Source organism: Rhincodon typus, chromosome 18, assembly GCF_021869965.1.
Source record: "Rhincodon typus isolate 14 chromosome 18, sRhiTyp1.1, whole genome shotgun sequence".
NCBI lineage: Eukaryota > Metazoa > Chordata > Chondrichthyes > Orectolobiformes > Rhincodontidae > Rhincodon > Rhincodon typus.
The window spans coordinates 45,160,501-45,178,699 of record NC_063349.1 but is presented as its reverse complement, the minus strand read 5'-3'; the positions used below and the strand labels follow the sequence as shown (position 1 = coordinate 45,178,699).

Sequence of the window (18,199 nt, the reverse complement as noted above, 5' to 3'; positions counted from 1 at the left end):
AACATCAGCCTTCCTGCTCCTCTGATGCTGCTTGGCCTGCTGTGTTCATCCAGCTCTACACCGATATTTCAGAGATCCTGCCCCAGAGAAAGGTAGCATCATCAGAATAGAGCGATAAAGACGGAGAATCTGGGAGAACGAAGTGGAATCTCTCACTTACCTTTTCCCTTGTAGACAAGCAATCCACTGGGCCCTCTGAAATCAATCACATCTTGCAGTCTCAAACTCTCCAGGTACTGGGACATCTTACCCCCTTCAGGGAACTTGGGGTGAACACCTTTAAAGTAAATCTGAGACAAGAAAACAACTGTTATTGAGAGCAACTCCTAGTGACCACATTAGGAGTTGAAAATACCCACAGTTATCAGCTCAACCCCCACACACTGTTTTAGTGTGAAACTGCTGCTTTCATAACGTGCAGATTTCAACTGCAATATTGAGCTTGTACTGGTTAAGAACAGCTCAGTTCAAACCCAACCCAATTCAGCACCAGAACTGGCGCAAGTTCTACCCAAGAACCAGAGAGCACCAGTAAACCTTTGCATAACCACAAGGAAGCAGGAGTTACTGAGACTTGCTGGATAGGTCCTTCAAAGAGAAGGTACAAGCACAGTTGGCCAAATGGCCTCCGCCTGCACCAATTCAACCACATTAACTTTTGCCATTTTCCTCTCTGGGCCTAAGACGTTGGGATCACAGAAAATACATCTAGGAGACATTTGACAGAGGAGTTGAGCAAAGATTGAGCTTGTGCATTTTTAGGGCTAGAACTGAGTGTCTGCATTGCTGATTAAGAAAATTTAAATTTACTTTTTATAAATTTATAATTTGTATCTAACTTAGTTTGCAGTTGTCATTAAATTGAAAGCAACAGTTTAAATTCTGTAGTTGTCAGCATTAAAACAGGAATTTTTTTTTTTTTCCCCCCCCAAAGTAGTTTGATTATGAAACAGAAGGTGAATTCCCCATTAAATCGCTCAGATAGGCCTATGTGTTAGGAGCATATACAAGTAGCCAACTTACAGCAGTGTACCAGAGTTAAGTGATTCAGGCTGTTCAGGGGAGAACAGGGAGGGTGGCGCTTGGTTGTTTCATGTGAACCTTTTCAGCCTCTAGGCACTCACTTTTGCTCCGCTACAGCAGAAGATGTTAGTGAATTAGTGAGCACTTAACGTTTATTTTATTGAGGCTCAAAATAGTATTTTGACTGGGAGATAAGCAGGAGAGGATGAAAAGCCTAGATCAAGAGGAGACCATTGGCAGAATAATGTAGTGAACCACAATGTGACACATGGGCATTAACTGTGAGGAGTAGACTATTTAAGTGCTTTAGCAGTATAGAGTAGTGAATTAATAGATTAAATAAAATACGATAGTGTGACAGGATGTATCGCTGCTGTAGCATGTGGGCTCTGCTGGAGACCAAGGTGATGCAGAGTAAATATATCTGGATTGTTTGTAGGTGAAGGATCAAGGAACTAGAATCCAAGCTGCAACTACTGCTCTGTATCAGGGAAGGGGAAGTTACTGAGACACTTTGCTCCAGGAGATGGGCCCACCCCTCATTATGTAAAATGAATTTGATCTGTGATCAGGGACAGGAGGGTGTGGCCACAGGTCAGGCAGATATGGGAACCCCTATAGTCTTAGCCCCTGTAATTGAAGAACAGATGTGGGATTTTTGCATGTGGGACAGCGTGGAGACAGCTGGGAGGCTAAGCAATCTCACCACTAAAATGGTAGAGGGGGCCATGCAAGTGGCAGGGAGGAAATAGGAGATTACAGTGGTAAGAGCATTGTGATTAGGAGGATAGATACTGTTCTCTACAGCCACCAGCTTGATTACCTGCCCAGAACCAAGATTAAGGACATCTCCTTGGGGCTAGAGGGAAACTTGGAACAGGAGGGAAGGGATTCAGTTATCATCATCATCCATGTTGGAACCCTAGATCAGGAAAGGACTTCCTGCTCAAATAATATGAACAGTCAGGAGCCAAAAGTTAGATAGCAATACCACCAAAGCAATAATCTCAGGATTACTACCTGAGCCATATGTATACTGGTATTGATAAACACAGTCAATGAGTTAAACAGGTGCCTCAAAAGATTGGTGTGGGAGGGATGGGTTTCAGGTCACACGGCAATGGCACAAGTACAAGTACAGTGATAGAAGGGAGCTGTTCTTGTGGGATACGCGTTACTTGAACCATTTTTGGGGCCAGTGTCCTAATAAATTGATAACTAAAGCTGTAGAGAGAACTTTCAATGGAGAGCCAATCCAGAATTCAGAGCGTGTATTCCCAAGTTTCCAAGAACAGCATGTTATGGATCCAGTCAGGCTATTTTGGATCTGAATGTGTAACAAGGCAGGTCTTGGAGTAGAAGATTCCTTAGGAAATAGTGACCATAACAAGGCAGAACTTAGCATTCAATTTAAGAGTGAGAAACCTGGGATGGAAACAACTGCACTAAACTTAAATAAGGGTAACTACCAAGGAATAAGAACAGGGATGGCTAGAATGGACTGGGTAAGGAATTTAGCAGGAAACATAGTTCAGGAACAATGAAAGACAAATCAGGAAATAGTTCATGATTCATAATAAAGATCTATTCCAGTGGGGAAGGAGGATTTTAAGATGAAGATACATTTCCTTGGTTGGTTAAGGGTTGTATCAAATTGAAAAAAAAACAAGTGTGGAAAAGATTAGTGGTAAGCCAGAGAATTCAGAAAGTTTTTAAAAGAAAAAAGTTAACCAAAGAAAAGGGAGAAAATAAGCAGAGGGTAAGCTAGCAAGCATTATAACAGCACTCAAAGATGTTTTTTAAATGCATTAAAAAAAAAGGAAGAGAGGGGTCAAGGTGAACACAAGCCCCTTGGAAAATGACACTGGAGAAATAACATGGCGGTCATCTGAGATGTACTGCTTCCGCTTTGATATCCTGAACTGCCATCTGTACGGATACCAGCCACCCGCAGCCCACGATTCAACAATGACCCGTAGGAGGGTCGCAGCTGGAGCAGGACCATTGGTGAGGCACTGGTCTGGCCTGGCCTGGTGACAGAACCAGGGGCTCTGGGTGATAGTGTGGTATGCCCAGAGCAGGGACTCTGTCGGTGAGACGGCAGCGACTGCTCCTGCTTGTGGTAGGCCTGGAGCCAGGGTGACCTGGCTGTTGGGGAGGTGACGGTGACAGTGGAGTTGGGGGTGGGGGGGTTGCGGATCCTGGTTGCGGGGTGAATGTGGGTCCAGCACAGGACACAGTATTGGTGACCTATCGGCGATGTAGGTCCAGCTAAGAGATGGTGCCCAAGGAGCAGCAACTCAAACATTGGTGGGTCCAGTACAGGCAGCAACACAGGAGTCGTTGGTCGGCCAGCCAGCTGGCTCAGGACTCCTGGTAGGGGTGGCAAAGCAAAGATGGACTTTCCTTCAGCTTTGTCTTTTCATTCTTCAAGTATTTAAACGACACCAGATTGTGGCGACAGTTGAAACTTTTCACTGTATTTTACCACATTGTTCACTGCAGAGTACAAATGACAATAAATCATTATTATTCACAACAAAGGGGAACCAGGAAGTGAGAGGGATTGAATGAATTCTTTAGATTAGTTCTTTATGGTACATGACACTAATAACATCCCAAAAATACTAAATTTGGAGGCAAAAGGTAGGGAGGAAATAAACGCAATTACTATCCTAGGAAAATGTACTAGGGAAACTACTGGGACTAAAGACCAATAAGTCTCCTAGACTTCTAGAATATAAAAGAAATGGCTATTGAGATAGTGGATGCACCTGAACAGCCGACTAAGAAGAAATTTCTCCACATCTGTATTGACAGAGACGTCTTATTCTTAAGATATGTTCCCTGGTTTTACACACCCCCATAGAATGAAGTGTGCTACACTGTAGCCAATCCCTGTGGTCCAACTTGTGCCTTGTATAGTTTTATCAAAACTTCCTTATTTTACAGGTGTGGAATCTCTTCCTCCAGGAAAGAGTTAGAGGCTGGGTCTTGACATTTATTCAAGGCTGAGTTGGACAGATTTTTGATAGACAAGGGAGTCAAAGGATATGGGGAGCAGATAGGAAAGTGGTGCTGATTAGTCAAAGTCTTACCTGAATGCTGGAACAGACTCAAAGGGCCAAATGGCCCAATCTTGCTCTTTTGTTCCTCTTCTAGTTTGTAGTGTGCATACCTTAGTGTACATGTATGATGTCTGGGTAAGTGTTAGAGTGTAAGAGAGAGGGTGTGGACATTCGGGAACAAGTCAGAGGCAGACCAAAACTTTATGCCTATTTGTTACCTTGACGACCAAATCCACATAGCCCTTATCATCGTCACTGGAGACAGGGGTGTATGGCCTGACCACAAGTTCTCCATTAATCTTTGCTGATAAGTAGATATGTTGCCCTATTTAAAAAAGAAAATAGACTCTCTCATTATCACATTTGATTTAGAACCAAGGGCTGCTCTTTACGTTCTGATTTACTGGTGGCCAATGGCTGATGTGTATAGAGCACTTATCTTTGCAGGCTACTTAACATTAACATCCCAGCTGGATGAACTGGTATCACTTTTAATACACATCTTGAAGGTAACTGGCGACCTTGCAACCCTTTAGAAAGTAGCTGGGTAAGCAGATGCATTTAAACACAATTGGTCAAGCTTAACCCTATATACAGGCACGCATGCACACCAAATGCTCTGCAGCCACCTAGTGAATGATGTAGGAAATGTGACAATGATACACACATCAAGATTCCACAAACAGCAACATGATAGTGACCAGATAAAAGGCCTGCTTGAATGATCTTGAGAGATCCCCAGCATCAGGGACGACAACCCTGTTATTCTTTAACATGCTCCAATGAAATAATTTGTATTCACCCAACAGGCAGATAGAATCTTGGTTTAATGCGACACCTGAAATAGTGCTGCTCTGTCAGAAATGCTACCTCAGCAAGACACTGGAGAGTTAGCTAGGATTTTAGAGTTCATAACTCGGAGTGGGACTTGGTCCCAGAACTTTGTGATTCAACTGGTAAGTGTTTCACAAACAGAGCAACAGCTGACGTTGGGAAGTTATCAGCCTGGGATAACACTTGCTCCAATACAGACAACCAAAGTACATTAAATTTAGAAAATCACAACATTATAAAAATAATGTTTTAATTTACTTTTATTGGAGAAATTGCCATCTCAACACACCTGAAAACAACAAACCAAATGAAACAGTCACTGACAAAGCTAGTTGTTTCCATCACTTTCTAAAAGACAAAAATAGTTATTGGAACAAAATGTCCAGATTAAGTACAAAATAATAATGATGGAAGAGAGAGCATTTGGCAAGAAAATATTGAGGCAGACTTCAACTTAACCTGGTGTAGACACAGGGAACTGGTGAGAAGGTACACATTAGAAACACAATCACAGGAGCCATGGGATGCCATTTGGCCCCTCGGGCCCGTTCTGCTATTCAACATGATTATGCACTCTTATAGTTGAACTCCACTTTCCTGTTCAAATCCCTTTATTCTGTGATTACAAAAACAACACAGCCTTAAACATGCATTCATACCCATTTGGGTAGAGAGTGTGCAATATTCATAACCCCTGTGCAAAGAAATTTCTCCTCATCTCAGTCCTAAATAAAAGTAACCCCTTATCTGAGACCATGCCCATGTCTTAGAACACAGACACACAGAGCGAGCAAGCGCACGAGACGACCCTGTCACTCCCTTCAGTCTCATCACTTCTCATTCTTCTGAACTTCAGGCAGTATAGGACCATTTTACTCTCTCTCTCTCTCTCTCTCATAATAAGATTACCACCTCATTTCAGCAACCTATCTAGTGAATATTCAATATACCACCTTCAAAGTGAGTATACCCCTCTTTAGAAATGGATACCAAAACTGGGCACAAAATGTCTCAAAATAAAATATTAATTGTGAGCATTTGGATCAAATACACCCATAGTCCAGAAATATACAAAACATCTCCATTTCTTCATTTAAAATGAGTCATTGAGTTCTTCAACTTGTGAACAATGTTATAGTTTCACAGCAAGATTTCAAAACACCACCTTAACACTGGGCAATGACACTAATTGTCATGAACACATCCAAGTGGAAGAATAAGCACTGGTCTGGTACCATGCCTGGCATATAGACCAAATTGAGCCAAGTTTAGCAGTGGTATAGCTGGGTTAGCTAGATGACCGGTTTTCAATGCAGAATGATGCCAACATCATAGATTCAATTCCCGCAATCACTGAGCTCACTACGAAGATGACGCCTTCTCAACCTCATCCCTCGCCCGAGGCGGCCCTCAGGTTAAACCCACCACCAGTTGTCTCTCTCTAATCAGAGAGAGAGCAGCTTTATAGTCCTCTGGGACGATGACATTTTTACCAAAGGATCGATTAGCTCAGTTGGCTGCTCAACTGGTTTGCTATGCAGTGTGATGCCAACGCGTGGGTTCAAGTCCTGCACTGGCTGAGGTTTCCATGAAGAAAATGCCTTCTCAACCTCTACCCTTGTCTGGGGCATGGTGAGCCCCAGGTTAAACCACCAATCATTCAACAGAGCAGCCCCCTATGGTCTGGTAATGGTAACTTTACCTTTTACTTTTGTGATAATGACACTGGATTATTAATCCAGGCCAAACTTGAGGGCATGGGTTCACATCTAACCATGGCAGATAAAATCTAGAATTAAAAATCAATTATAATGGCAAGCAAGTATCCACCGCCAATTGTTGTAAAAAATCCATCTGGTTCATTGATGTCTTTGGGGAAAGCCTTAGAAGGAGACTGACCTACATAGGACTCCAGACTCAGTGCTCAAGTTAACTGCTCCAACAACACAAGAAGCTTGACACCATCCAGGACAAAGCAGTTTGCCATTGGGCATTCCAGCTAAAACTTTCAATGTTCAATTTACCATCAATACATGGCAACAACAGAGTGCATCATCTAGAAGATGCACTGCATCAAGTATCTTTCAACAGCACCTTCCAAACTCCTTGCCATTTAGAAGGCCAACGGCAGCAGATACATGGGAACACCACCATCTACACGTGCACCTCCAAGCCATTCACCATCCTGACTTGGAACAATATTACTGTCACTAAATCTTGGAAATAAATGTTGGCCTGGCCAGTGACAGGCACTTGCCAATCTCAAATTAGCCCTGCATCACTGGCTTTAAAAAGCATAGATTCTCGACAGGTAGCCTAGTACACCAAGTTTATGACAGGTAATCAAAATTGGGATTTCTGTTGGTTTGTCTTTCTAATAATTCTCTTATGGAACTCTCTGGGATAGAGTTAACACTCTAAGCTCTAAACTCCGATATTGTTTCCATTTATTACAACATATTGAGTCAAATAACAGATTTTTAAAAAATTCTCTTTAGAAGAATAAAAACATTCCAAATAGCTATTGAACAATTTAGCTCAACAGTGGGACACAAATATTTTTCCCCCACAAGAGCTTGTCTTCATGTGCACCTACAATGTAGATAAGTGTACATGAATTAGAGATAAGTGCACGATATGTCCCACAGGATTACTGAACAAGAACATCTGGATTTTAAAATTCTCCTAAACATATGCATGTTGGAGCATCAGCCTTAGCTCCCTGATAAAACTGCTACAAAACATTCTACTGATCACAATTGGCCAAAGTTTCAAGGAATTTTAATCATTTTCAAAAGGAGCCAATCATTTTACACTGGTGAGAACTTGGTAATTAGTGTATACAAGCAACAAGATGTACTACAGTATTTTGCAAGGCTCCTTCAACAGCCCTTCCCAAACCCACAACCTCAACCACCAAGAGATACAAAGGCACATTCCTGTCACACTACCACCTGCAAGTTCTCCTCTGTACCCCACACAATCCTGATTTGGAAATAAATCGCTGTTCCTTCAAATGTTGCTCGATCAAAACCTGAAACTCTCCTTAAAAGCACAGAGAATCTGTGTATACCTTATGCATTGCATCAGTTCGAGGAGGCAGCTCACCACCACCTTCTCCAGGACAATCAGGGATGGGTAACAAATGCTGGCCCAGCCAGCAACACCCACACCTGTAATGCCATTAAAAAAGCTGCATGAGTCACTGAGTGCCCAACTGTTCTGTAACGCAACTGAATTTATTTAAAACAAAATAACCATGTGAAGAAGAGTCAAAGTATATATTGGGAGTGGTTGGAAGCCAATAACCCAGCAGATGTGCCAAGTCACAGCTGCTGAATGCCATGGAAAACCATGCTTGATTTCAACAAACGGCAAGAAATCTGTCATATCAAATTACCAGCCTGAAGAACAGTTGGTATCTATCATAACTTTGTGCAGGCATTATTACAGCATGGTTAAGTTGAAGGGTGTGAAACTCTACCAGTCACAATTTGCCTATTTACACAGATGATCACAATTTCTAATAAATTACTATTAGAATCATAGAATCCCTACAGTGTGGAAGCAGGCCATTTGGCCCAAGTCCACACCAACACTTTGAAGAGAATCCTACCCAGGCCTAAACTCCTACCCTCTCCCTGTTGCTCTGCATTTCCCATGGCTAACCCACTCAACCTACACATCCCTGGACACTATGGGCAATTTAGCATGTCCAAGCCACATAACCTGCATATCTTTGGACTCTGCGAGGAAACCGGAGCATTAAGAGGAAACCCACGCAGACATGGGAAGAATGTGTAAAATCCACACAGTCAAAAGGTGGAATTGAATCTGGATTCCTGACACTGAGGCAGCAGTACTAACCACTGAGCCACCACCACGCCACCTATTAAGGTCAGGCGGGGATGCCTACTGCCAAACAGAACTAGGGAATAATGCTTATATGTTAATGAAAGAATAGTTCAATGTTGAGGTAGTGGTGCAGTGGTGATGTCACTGGACACACCATCCAGAGTCACAGTTTTATGTTCTACAATGGCTCTTATAGTGCAGTGGTAATGTTCCTATCTCTGAACCTGAAGGTCCTGGTTCAAGTCCCATCTGCTCCAGACATATATGTCTGAACAGGTTGATGAAAAATATTACTTATACCCCATATATAAAAATATGGGGGTTTTGAGATGCGAGAGGTAGCATAAAACTCCAACTAGAAAACATGCCTGGTTAACCAACACTTTTGATGTTTAATACTTAACATTAAAATCTAATCCGATCCCACTGATGGGACCAAATAGGCTGACCAATTCTTATGTCTGCCACTCTGTCTTCCTCTCCAGCCTAACACCGCTGCATCCTCCACAGAAGTCAAATTTTATCTGAACAGCTCCAACAGTTTCACTGTTGAATTGCAAAATGGATAAACATTAAGACACTTTACAAAGAAAATTTTCAAGCAAGTGATCATAAAGTTAATTTTTAACTGATGTACACGTCCTTTTGAATCTAAAAAAGGTGCAGTGGAAACTGATTGGGACATTAGACTGTAAAGCACCAGAGAGAATTTCGAAGAATTTTTAAATACTTTGAGTTGTTGTGATCAGAAATGCACCAAGAAGTCAATGGAAGCACACTCAACAGTAATTTTCATAAGGGATTGGATGAACACTTGAACAGGAAAGATTCAGCAGGACAATGGGAAAGGAGGGGGACTTGGACCAATTTCAAAGCTCTTTCAAAGAACTGCCACAGGTTTAAAGGGCCAAAGGGTCTCCTCCTCTGATTGGAGGAAGGGAAGTGAAAAAAGTTTTTCTTAAATGACAGGGAATTGGGAATTGTTGATGTCCAAAGAGACCTGGGTGTCCTAGTTCAGAAGTCACTGAAAGCTAACAAAGATGCAGCAAGCAATTAGCAAGATAAACGTTCACCTTTAATCACAAGGAGATTCAGTACAGCAGTAAAATAGCTTCCTGCAATGGTAGAGCCATGGTGAGATCATACTTGGAATATCGTGTACAGCTATAGTGTCTCTACTTCAGAGGTTATCCTTGCCATAGAAACAGTGCAGCAAAAGGTTCAAACTAATGCCTGAGAAGGCAGGGTCTCTGATGAGAAGTGTCTGCAGAGACTGCATTGTACTGTCTAGAATTTAAGTGAATGAAAAGTGATCTTATTGAAAGTTACAAAATTCTGAAATGTGGATGTAGGAAGGACACTTCCCTGGCGAGAATCAGGAACACAGTCTCAGGATGAGGGTAGGTCATTTAGGATAAAGCTGAGGAGAAATGTCTTTGCTCATAGGGTGGTGAATCCATGGAATTATCTACCCCAGAGGGCTGTGGAAACTCAGTCATTGGAATGGTTGACTTGAAAGCTTTGCAGATACTAATGACGTCAAGAGATTTGTCAATAACACAGGAATATAATGTTGAAGTAGTAGATGACCAATGATCTAGAATGGAAGATCAATTCAAGATGTAACTTTTCTCCCCTCAATGAAAAATTGGAAATTTATGCAGACATGGGGAATGGAACTCACGGCTGCAGTAAGTCTTTCTTAGCTTACAGTAAACACAAGTTCAGATTTCCAAAATATATTAGGGATTAGATATTGACTCACCAACTGGCAGGCCTAAGATATGCTCTGGAGAAGGAAGGGCAAAGCGGAATCTCCGGGTGTCACGGGAAACAATCTGAGAAGAGCAAACACAGTTACGTCCTTGAAATACTGTCATGCGCATTTCCAACTGTAAAATTTCCCACACAGTATTCATCCAATGAGGAAGCCAGAATGGAGCTGATTAGCGTTATAATTGTTAGAGATTACTGGGTGAAAACAAACCAAGATGCTTCTAGAATCTTGGCGGTCACATGATACAATGCCAATGGACTTACTAACTAATCAGTGATCAATCTTTATCGACGAGAGAGTGTCTAATGGGCCCAGGTGCACAGTGAGTGAGGAAAACCCCAGTAAAGCATGGATCCCAAGTCACCTGTTCTACCTGAGCTCATTAAATGCACAATAACTGCCTGTGGAAATGAATGGGCCAGGCAGCAGTACTCAAACCATGGGTCGCAACCCCCCGTGAGGCGGCAGGGACATCTTTTGCTTGCGTAGATGATGCAAGACAGTGCTAGAGGCACCATTCATGCAACATCACAATGAATGAATGATGTACCTGGCCAGACTCCACCTTTCTGTGCGAGCATCAGCACCTAGCCCAGCACGTATCATCCATTCCCAAGTGCCCTCATGATGTGATTAGGAACACCTCCTTGAACCGCTGCAATCCATGTGGTGTAGTGCAGTGCTACTAAAAAGGAAGCTCTTGGATTTTGACCAAGCAATAGTGAAAAAAAAAGGCAATTTTTTTCAACCGCAAAATGCTATGTATCTTGGATGGGAACTTGCAGGTGGTGGTATTCCAATTCATCCACTGAATGAGAGGGAGAGTGTGTTATTGGGGAAGCCATCTGCACCATTAAAAAAAAAATTAATCAAAGCTACCTATTAAAATCTCCTTCAACTGCATCTGCACCATCTACGAGAATAATGCCACCACTTGCAAGCTCCCTTGCAAACAATTTACCATTCGGACTTGGAAATATATTGCCATTCCTTCAGTTGTGTTGAAATCCATCCATAACAGGTCAGCATGTCACAACACCACACCGACTACACCAGTTCAAGGCGGCAGCTCCCCACCACCTTCTCAAAGGCAATTAGAGATGGGCAACACCTATATTCCATGAAAAGATATAATAGAATAATTTAAATCATTAGCTTTCAAGTTAGTATGGAACAAGGGAATTCCAGGGCTAGGTTATATTCCTGATTCATAGGATCCAGAAATTGGCCAAGCTGCCTCTGTATCAAGGTCTGTCTGGACTGAACTTCAAGATCAACTGCAAGGTATCATTCCCAGAGGAGCCATGTTCATGAATCCACGAATCCAAATATATAGAGGGTATAGGTTTATGTGGGTGGGGAAAAGATTTTAAAAGGGAATTAAAGGGGCAACTTTTTCATGCAGAGGGTGGTGCATGTATGGAATGAGTTGCCAGAGGAACTGGAGGAGGCTGGTACAATTACAACATTTAAAAGGCATCTGGATGAGCATATGAATAGGAAGGGTTTGAAGGGACGTGGGCCAAAGTCTGACAAGTGGGACTAGATTCAGTCTGAATATCTGGTCAGCATGGACAACTTGGACCGAAGGGTCTGTTTCTGTGCTCTACAACTCTATGACACTATAACCAAAGAAATTCCACTCATCTCCCATCTTTGCCAAAGTGAGAATGCAAAGTGCTGTGCAAATGCAGTATAACTTAAGTTTCCCAACAATGACTCAACATTGAAAATAACGTTTTAAAAAAAAAAAAAATCAGTCACAATAAACCATTTTTGAGAAATACAAAAATTGGGAGGAAAACAGGAAAAACCCTGCAGAGCAATCTCAGTAGTAGTGAATAATAAATTCAGAAACAGTTCTCAGGCTTTTAAAACCTCCCCATGAACAAAATAATTTGGGCTACAATGCAGGACATGATAGCCCTGACTGCCTGGAGCCTAGAAAAAAATATTTTGAACATCTCTAAGCCAAGAGTCCATGATATGCCATTGGTTTATCTGTAACAAGATAACATACAATAAACATCAGCAATGGTGCCATTACACAGACCGGCCATATCCCTGACTGATTCTAAGCCAAGTTAATTTAATCCTTCACTGTCTGTAACAGCAAGGTTGTGTATAAGTTGCAGTAAATCATTAATCATTTACTTTGGACTGTGATAAGCAGCTTCAGGAACAAAAGCCAAGTCTGTAAAGTAAACTTCACCTTCATCCAACTTTACAAAGGATATCACAGACTGATGATAACAAATAGAAGCGAAGTTTATATTCGTGCATTAGGTTCAAACATCTTGCGTGTGTGGTTCACGGTTGACTATGCTGGCAAGGCACACAGTTATTAGAAAATCACAGAACAGTGCAGAATGAAGCAAGAACACCATAGTTCATCCCACGGTGTGTTTTCACCACAGACATGAAAATATTTTCAATTGGATAATCATTCAATATCATTTTGAAGGCCATGAGTGAATGTACCTCCACTGCACTGCATTGAGGCAGAGCATTCCTGATCTCAACCATTAACTGCATAAAGAATGTTTTCCTCATTTCACTATTAGTTCAGTTGATATTTATCTTCAGTAGATCTCATCTGGTTCTCAATCTTTCTGCAAAGGGAGGGGTGTATCCTTTCCTATTCTGTCCAGACCCTCTTTGTTGATACCCACGACAGGTAGTTGATCTGCACTGCACACAGAATGGCTTTCAATTTGTGTAGTTGTTTCTTTTTACAAATTTTTCAAATAAATTTTGAAATCCAAACTCCATTGTCCATTTCACTTGGTTTATAAAGAAGAGTGAAGATTATCTAAGATTACAAAGAGATCTTGGCACAGTGCGTTAAAGGACCGAAGAGTAGCAGATGGAGTTTTATTTGGATAAATATGATGTATTGTGTTTTGGCAAAACAAACAAAGGCAAAGGCAAGACTTATACAATTAAAATTAGGGCCTTGGGCAATGTTGTAGAACAGGGAGATCTAGGTATAAAAAACAGAAGTTGCTGGAAAAGTTCAGCAAGTCTGGCAGCATCTGGGAAGAAAAAAATCATCGTTAACAGAACTGAGGAAGGGTCATCAGACAAAACGTTAACTGATTTTTGTTTTTCTTCACAGATGCTGCCAGACCTGCTGAGCTTTTCCAGCAACTTCTGTTTTTGTTCCTGATTTACAGCATCCACAGTTCTTTTGGTTTTTATTTAGGGAGGCCTAGGTGTTCAGGTACATAATTCTTTGAAGTTTACATCACATATAGATAGGGTGGTCAAGGCGTTTAGCATGCTTGCCTTCATTACTCAGACCTCTGAATACAGGAGTTGAGACATCATGTTGAGGTTGTACAGGATGTTGGTTAGGCCTCTTCTGGAGCTCAGTTCTGGTCTCCCTATTGTAGGGAAGATATTTACCAGAATGTTACTGGGAATGGTGGGTTGGAGTTATAAGGAGAGGTTGGATAGGCTGGGACTTGTTTTAATAACACTGAAGCATAGGAGGGTGAGGAGTGATCTTCTAGAGCATCAAAAAAAAAAAAAAAAAAAACGAGACAGTATAGATAAGGTGAATGACAATTTTTGTTTTAAAATGCAGAGAGTGGTTCGTGTGTAATGAACTTCCAGAGGAAGTGGTGGATGCAGGTACAGTTTAAAAGACATTTAGATAAGTACATGAATAAGAAATGTCTGGAAGGATATGGGCCAAGCGCAGGCAGGTGGAACTAGTTTAGTTTGGGATTATGGTCAGCATGGACTGATTGGACTGAAGGGTCAGTTTCTGTGCTGTGTGACTAAGCAGCTTAGACAAAATTTCATGGTGCAACTGACCTTAAATCCTTTGAAAACAGCCTATTTGCATAAATAGATATAAATGTTTACTGCAAAGCTATTTTCTCAAATTGAGACTTCCTGTTTTGATCATTCTTGAATCACTTAAGGACTAAGGTTTCTTACCTACTCTCCTTCTATCCTGTAGTACATTGATCCCATTTCCCTTTGCTCATCTGACACTATTAAAAAGTTATAATTTAACCCCTCATGGTCTATGCTGTCCCAGTCATTTATTTTCTTGCTCAATGTATCTGGCAGATATTACTCATATTTGCAGCAGTAATGATTTATCTAATGGCATTGTACTGCTATCCAGCGGACTTTTCAGTACGACTAAAAAATCCTCTTCTCCAAGAGACAATAAAAGTTATAGTAACCATCGACCCATCAAGATGTTGAGCTTAAATCGTGATTGAAGTTAAAGTGCCTTGAGAAAATGATAACAAGTCAGTTGAATCATTGCTTTTCGATGAAGTTTATTTCAGAGCAAGTTCACTCACCTCTTTATCGATCAACCTCAGCGGATACTTCGTATTTGGGTCCTCAAGTGTGACTGGTGGACCCTTAACTTTGAGCTGAAGTAGGTTCAAAATGAAGTCAAGCAACGACCTCAGAATGGAGCCAATTGCCTACAGAATGGAGATGAATACTATCACATCTCTTACAGCACAGGAAGAGGTCATTCAGATCACTATCTGTATTTGGTCAGTTGGCTTAGATGATTACAGCATGTCTCAGCAATACACCAATAGCACAATATCAATATCCGTACTGTCTGTGATTGTTCACAGAAGTCCTGCCTCCTCACCTTGCTTGTGGATTAGTATCATTCAAGCTCTAATATAGATAGACATTGATGGTCCTTCAAGGACACAGACATTACCTGGCTCTTTGAACAAGTTTGCCAATTTAACCCCAGCTCCAAGTCTTTTCCACATGTCCTTGCAAATTAATTCTTCCAGTGCAAGTTCCCACTGAATCTCATTCTCTCACCTTTCAGGCTGTGCCTTCCAAATTTTTAATGATCTGAGGAAATTTTTCTCTTGTAGTCCTCTTTGCCAATTATTTTAAACATTTTCCCAACCAACCCACTTTTCCTTTCTTCCCCTCGGTAACATTTTTTGCCTCAGTCAAAAAATTTTTTTTTTTTTTATTAACACCTTGACAGGAAGTCTGCAATCAAACACACCGGCTTAGCGAGCAAGTCTACAACCTCATCCACAATGCGAGCTACCAGTCTTCTCAAAAACATTGTAATGGTTCTTGCCTCTACATGTTAAGGGTCCTACTGTTCAAGGTGTACTCCCCTTACCTTGGCCTCTCAAAATACTTTACACTTCACATTTTTAAACAGATTCAGACTTTTTTTTGAGCCAGAAAAGAACCAGTGACCTAAGCCAAAGTTTGTGGATTTAAGTCCCATGCTTGACTCAAAACTTCAGTAGACACTCCATTGAGGGAGCACCAGACCATCTGAGGGGCAGTACTAAAGGTAGTGCTGCACTGTCCAAAGGACAGTATAGAAGGGAGCGCTGCACCCTCCGAGGGTCAACACAGAGGGGAGCACCGCAACATCCTACTTAAGTATAGAGGGATATGCTGCATCCCCCAAGGGATTGGGCTGGGGAAAGCACCATACTGCCTGAGGGGGCAGCAACAGGGAAATACTGCACTAAAGTTAGCATCTTTTTGTTGAAACATTGAACTAGGGCTCTTTCTCCTCTTCTTTACAAGTTGATGTAAAACATTTAAGGCAGCACTGGGTGAAGAGGAGCTCTTCCTGATGTCTTCATCAATATGTATCCCTCAATCATCTCACTAACAAGCAGCCATGATCTGTTTGTGGGAGCTTGCTGCACATAAGTTGATGGCTGTGTTTCCTTCATTACAACAGGGATCATTGCACTTCACATATATTTCATTGGCTATCACAAACTTTTTCAGACATTTAAGGAAAGAGAAACTTGCAGGTATAATTTCCTACATATTCTTTACTCAGAGGGTGATGAATATTTGTAATTCTCTACCTTAGACGGCTGTGGAAGCTTAACATTTGAGCGTGCTCGAGACTGCAGTCAATAGATTTATGGACACGAATGATATGAAGAGGCATGGGAAAGTGTTATTGAGATAGATGATCAGCCATAATCCAATTCAATGGTAAAACAGACTTAATGGGCTGAAGGGCCCATTCCTGTTCCTGTGTTCCATATAGCCCCTTTCATGGCTAGACTTCACAAAATGCTTTTTTAGATAACTGATTTTTTTTAAAAGTGTAATCATGGTTGTAATGTAGGAAAATCCAGCAGCCGATTTTGTGCATAATAAGATCCTATAAATAGTAAAATGCTATATTGGCAGACAATCATTTTTGTGACGTTTGAGGGATAAACATTATCCCATGGACCAAGGGAATACTTCCGCTCTTCTCTGAAACACAGCTAGGGGGATCTTTTAAATCTAAAGAGGGATTTCAATCGTACACTGATGTGTCAGTCTTCATTTGTGTTCAGGTCCTCGAGTGTGAACTGAAAACAACTTTCTGACTCAAGAGCCGAGAACACAACATAACAGTTTTCAAAAAGGCGTTGCAGAAACATGAGTCAAGAAGCTATAAGCAGCCAGTCCTGTTACTTTGTTAGATCAATGCTTCCGGGCTCTGGGCCAATGGTTTTAGTCAGACTTTCCAATGCCAGAGCCCAGGATAGGCGGAGACTATTCTGGCTACACCCACCCAGCCAGCCTGTCACCTCACCTGGCGCTGGGGGTACCAGATTTACCCAGTTGAGAATGGCAAGTTAACACAACGTTGGGGGGGTGTCAGAAACCCGTTTAAAAAAAATGCCAGACAGCTAAACGCTCCAGCCACAGTTCCCCATCCTTTATCGGCCTATCAGTAAGCCAGCCCAGAGATAACAATGCGCCGAATCACCCTCAAACTCAACACCGAATTCATCTCAATTTTACTTTCTCCTCTTCATTCCCCCTTTCATGGGCATTTAAAAGGATAAGCAATAAAAGCCGGCCTTGCCAACGATGCACACATCTTTTGAACAATTATGAAATACCTCCTCTACATTTATTTGATTTTTACATTCTCCAATCACACATAGCTCAACGTTTTGATTTTCCTTCTTTTTCACTCTCCCTTTCCCCCGTTCCTTCAATTCCTGCAGTCCTTCTTCTGCAATCCAATCGTTTACCTTCAACTAGTTTACTAACCTCCTTGTGCCGATCCTTCCCTCAACCCAATTAACCCCAGTTCTCTCATTCTTTCCTCGATCCCCGTCAACGCAATTCCTCCTACCCCAATGCCTCACTGCAATCCTTCTATCCTCTCCCTCCTCTTACCCCAATCACTCGGCTCCACATTGTTTCTCCTCCCCGAATCCGGACACAAAGTAACCACAGCCGAGTCCCGCCCACCCGCCTTATTCGGATTGGGTGCCCCGCCCCGACGACTGCAGTCTCTATTGGCTGGTACCACAGCACTCCCGCGCTTCAATTGGACAGTTGCCCCGCTAGTTGTACGAGAGTGACAGGGGGTGGACCAATGGGAGGGCTCGTTGCCGCCCCGGCTGCCGGATACGATCTCGGGGCTGCGGGGATAGTTTGTATCAGCGGTGGATCCGGGGTAGCAGCATGGCATCAGGGTGAGTAACTCCATTTCACTCCACATCTCCCCTCATCCTCTCTCACTCCACATCTTCCCCTCTTCCCCCATCCTCTCTCACTCCAGCTCCACTCCACATCTCTTCTTCCCCATCCTCTCTCACTCCAGCTCCACATCTCCCTTGTTCCTCCCCATCCTCTCTCA

At 42.1% G+C, this 18,199-nt stretch overlaps 2 protein-coding genes across 2 annotated transcripts in view; one reads left to right on the top strand and one right to left on the bottom strand.

The window, feature by feature from the left end:
• Window positions 1-126: 126 nt before the first annotated feature.
• LOC109921602 (NADH-cytochrome b5 reductase 3-like) lies at window positions 127-17,804 on the bottom strand. The gene is made up of 5 exons (XM_020521626.2): window positions 17,734-17,804; window positions 14,883-15,011; window positions 10,546-10,618; window positions 4,310-4,416; window positions 127-290 (listed from the first exon to the last, which is right to left on the bottom strand). Exons 1-5 carry the CDS (start codon window positions 17,752-17,754, stop codon window positions 153-155), a joined length of 468 nt encoding a protein of 155 aa, XP_020377215.2. The 5' UTR covers window positions 17,755-17,804; the 3' UTR covers window positions 127-152.
• A 132-nt stretch (window positions 17,805-17,936) lies between these two features.
• Window positions 17,937-18,199, top strand: part of endouc (endonuclease, polyU-specific C) — a 36,161-nt gene continuing 35,898 nt past the window's right edge. Inside the window, exon 1 of the mRNA XM_048607660.1 lies at window positions 17,937-18,035. Coding sequence (XP_048463617.1) covers window positions 18,025-18,035 — 11 coding nt within the window. The 5' untranslated portion in view covers window positions 17,937-18,024. The remainder of the gene's footprint in view (window positions 18,036-18,199) is intronic.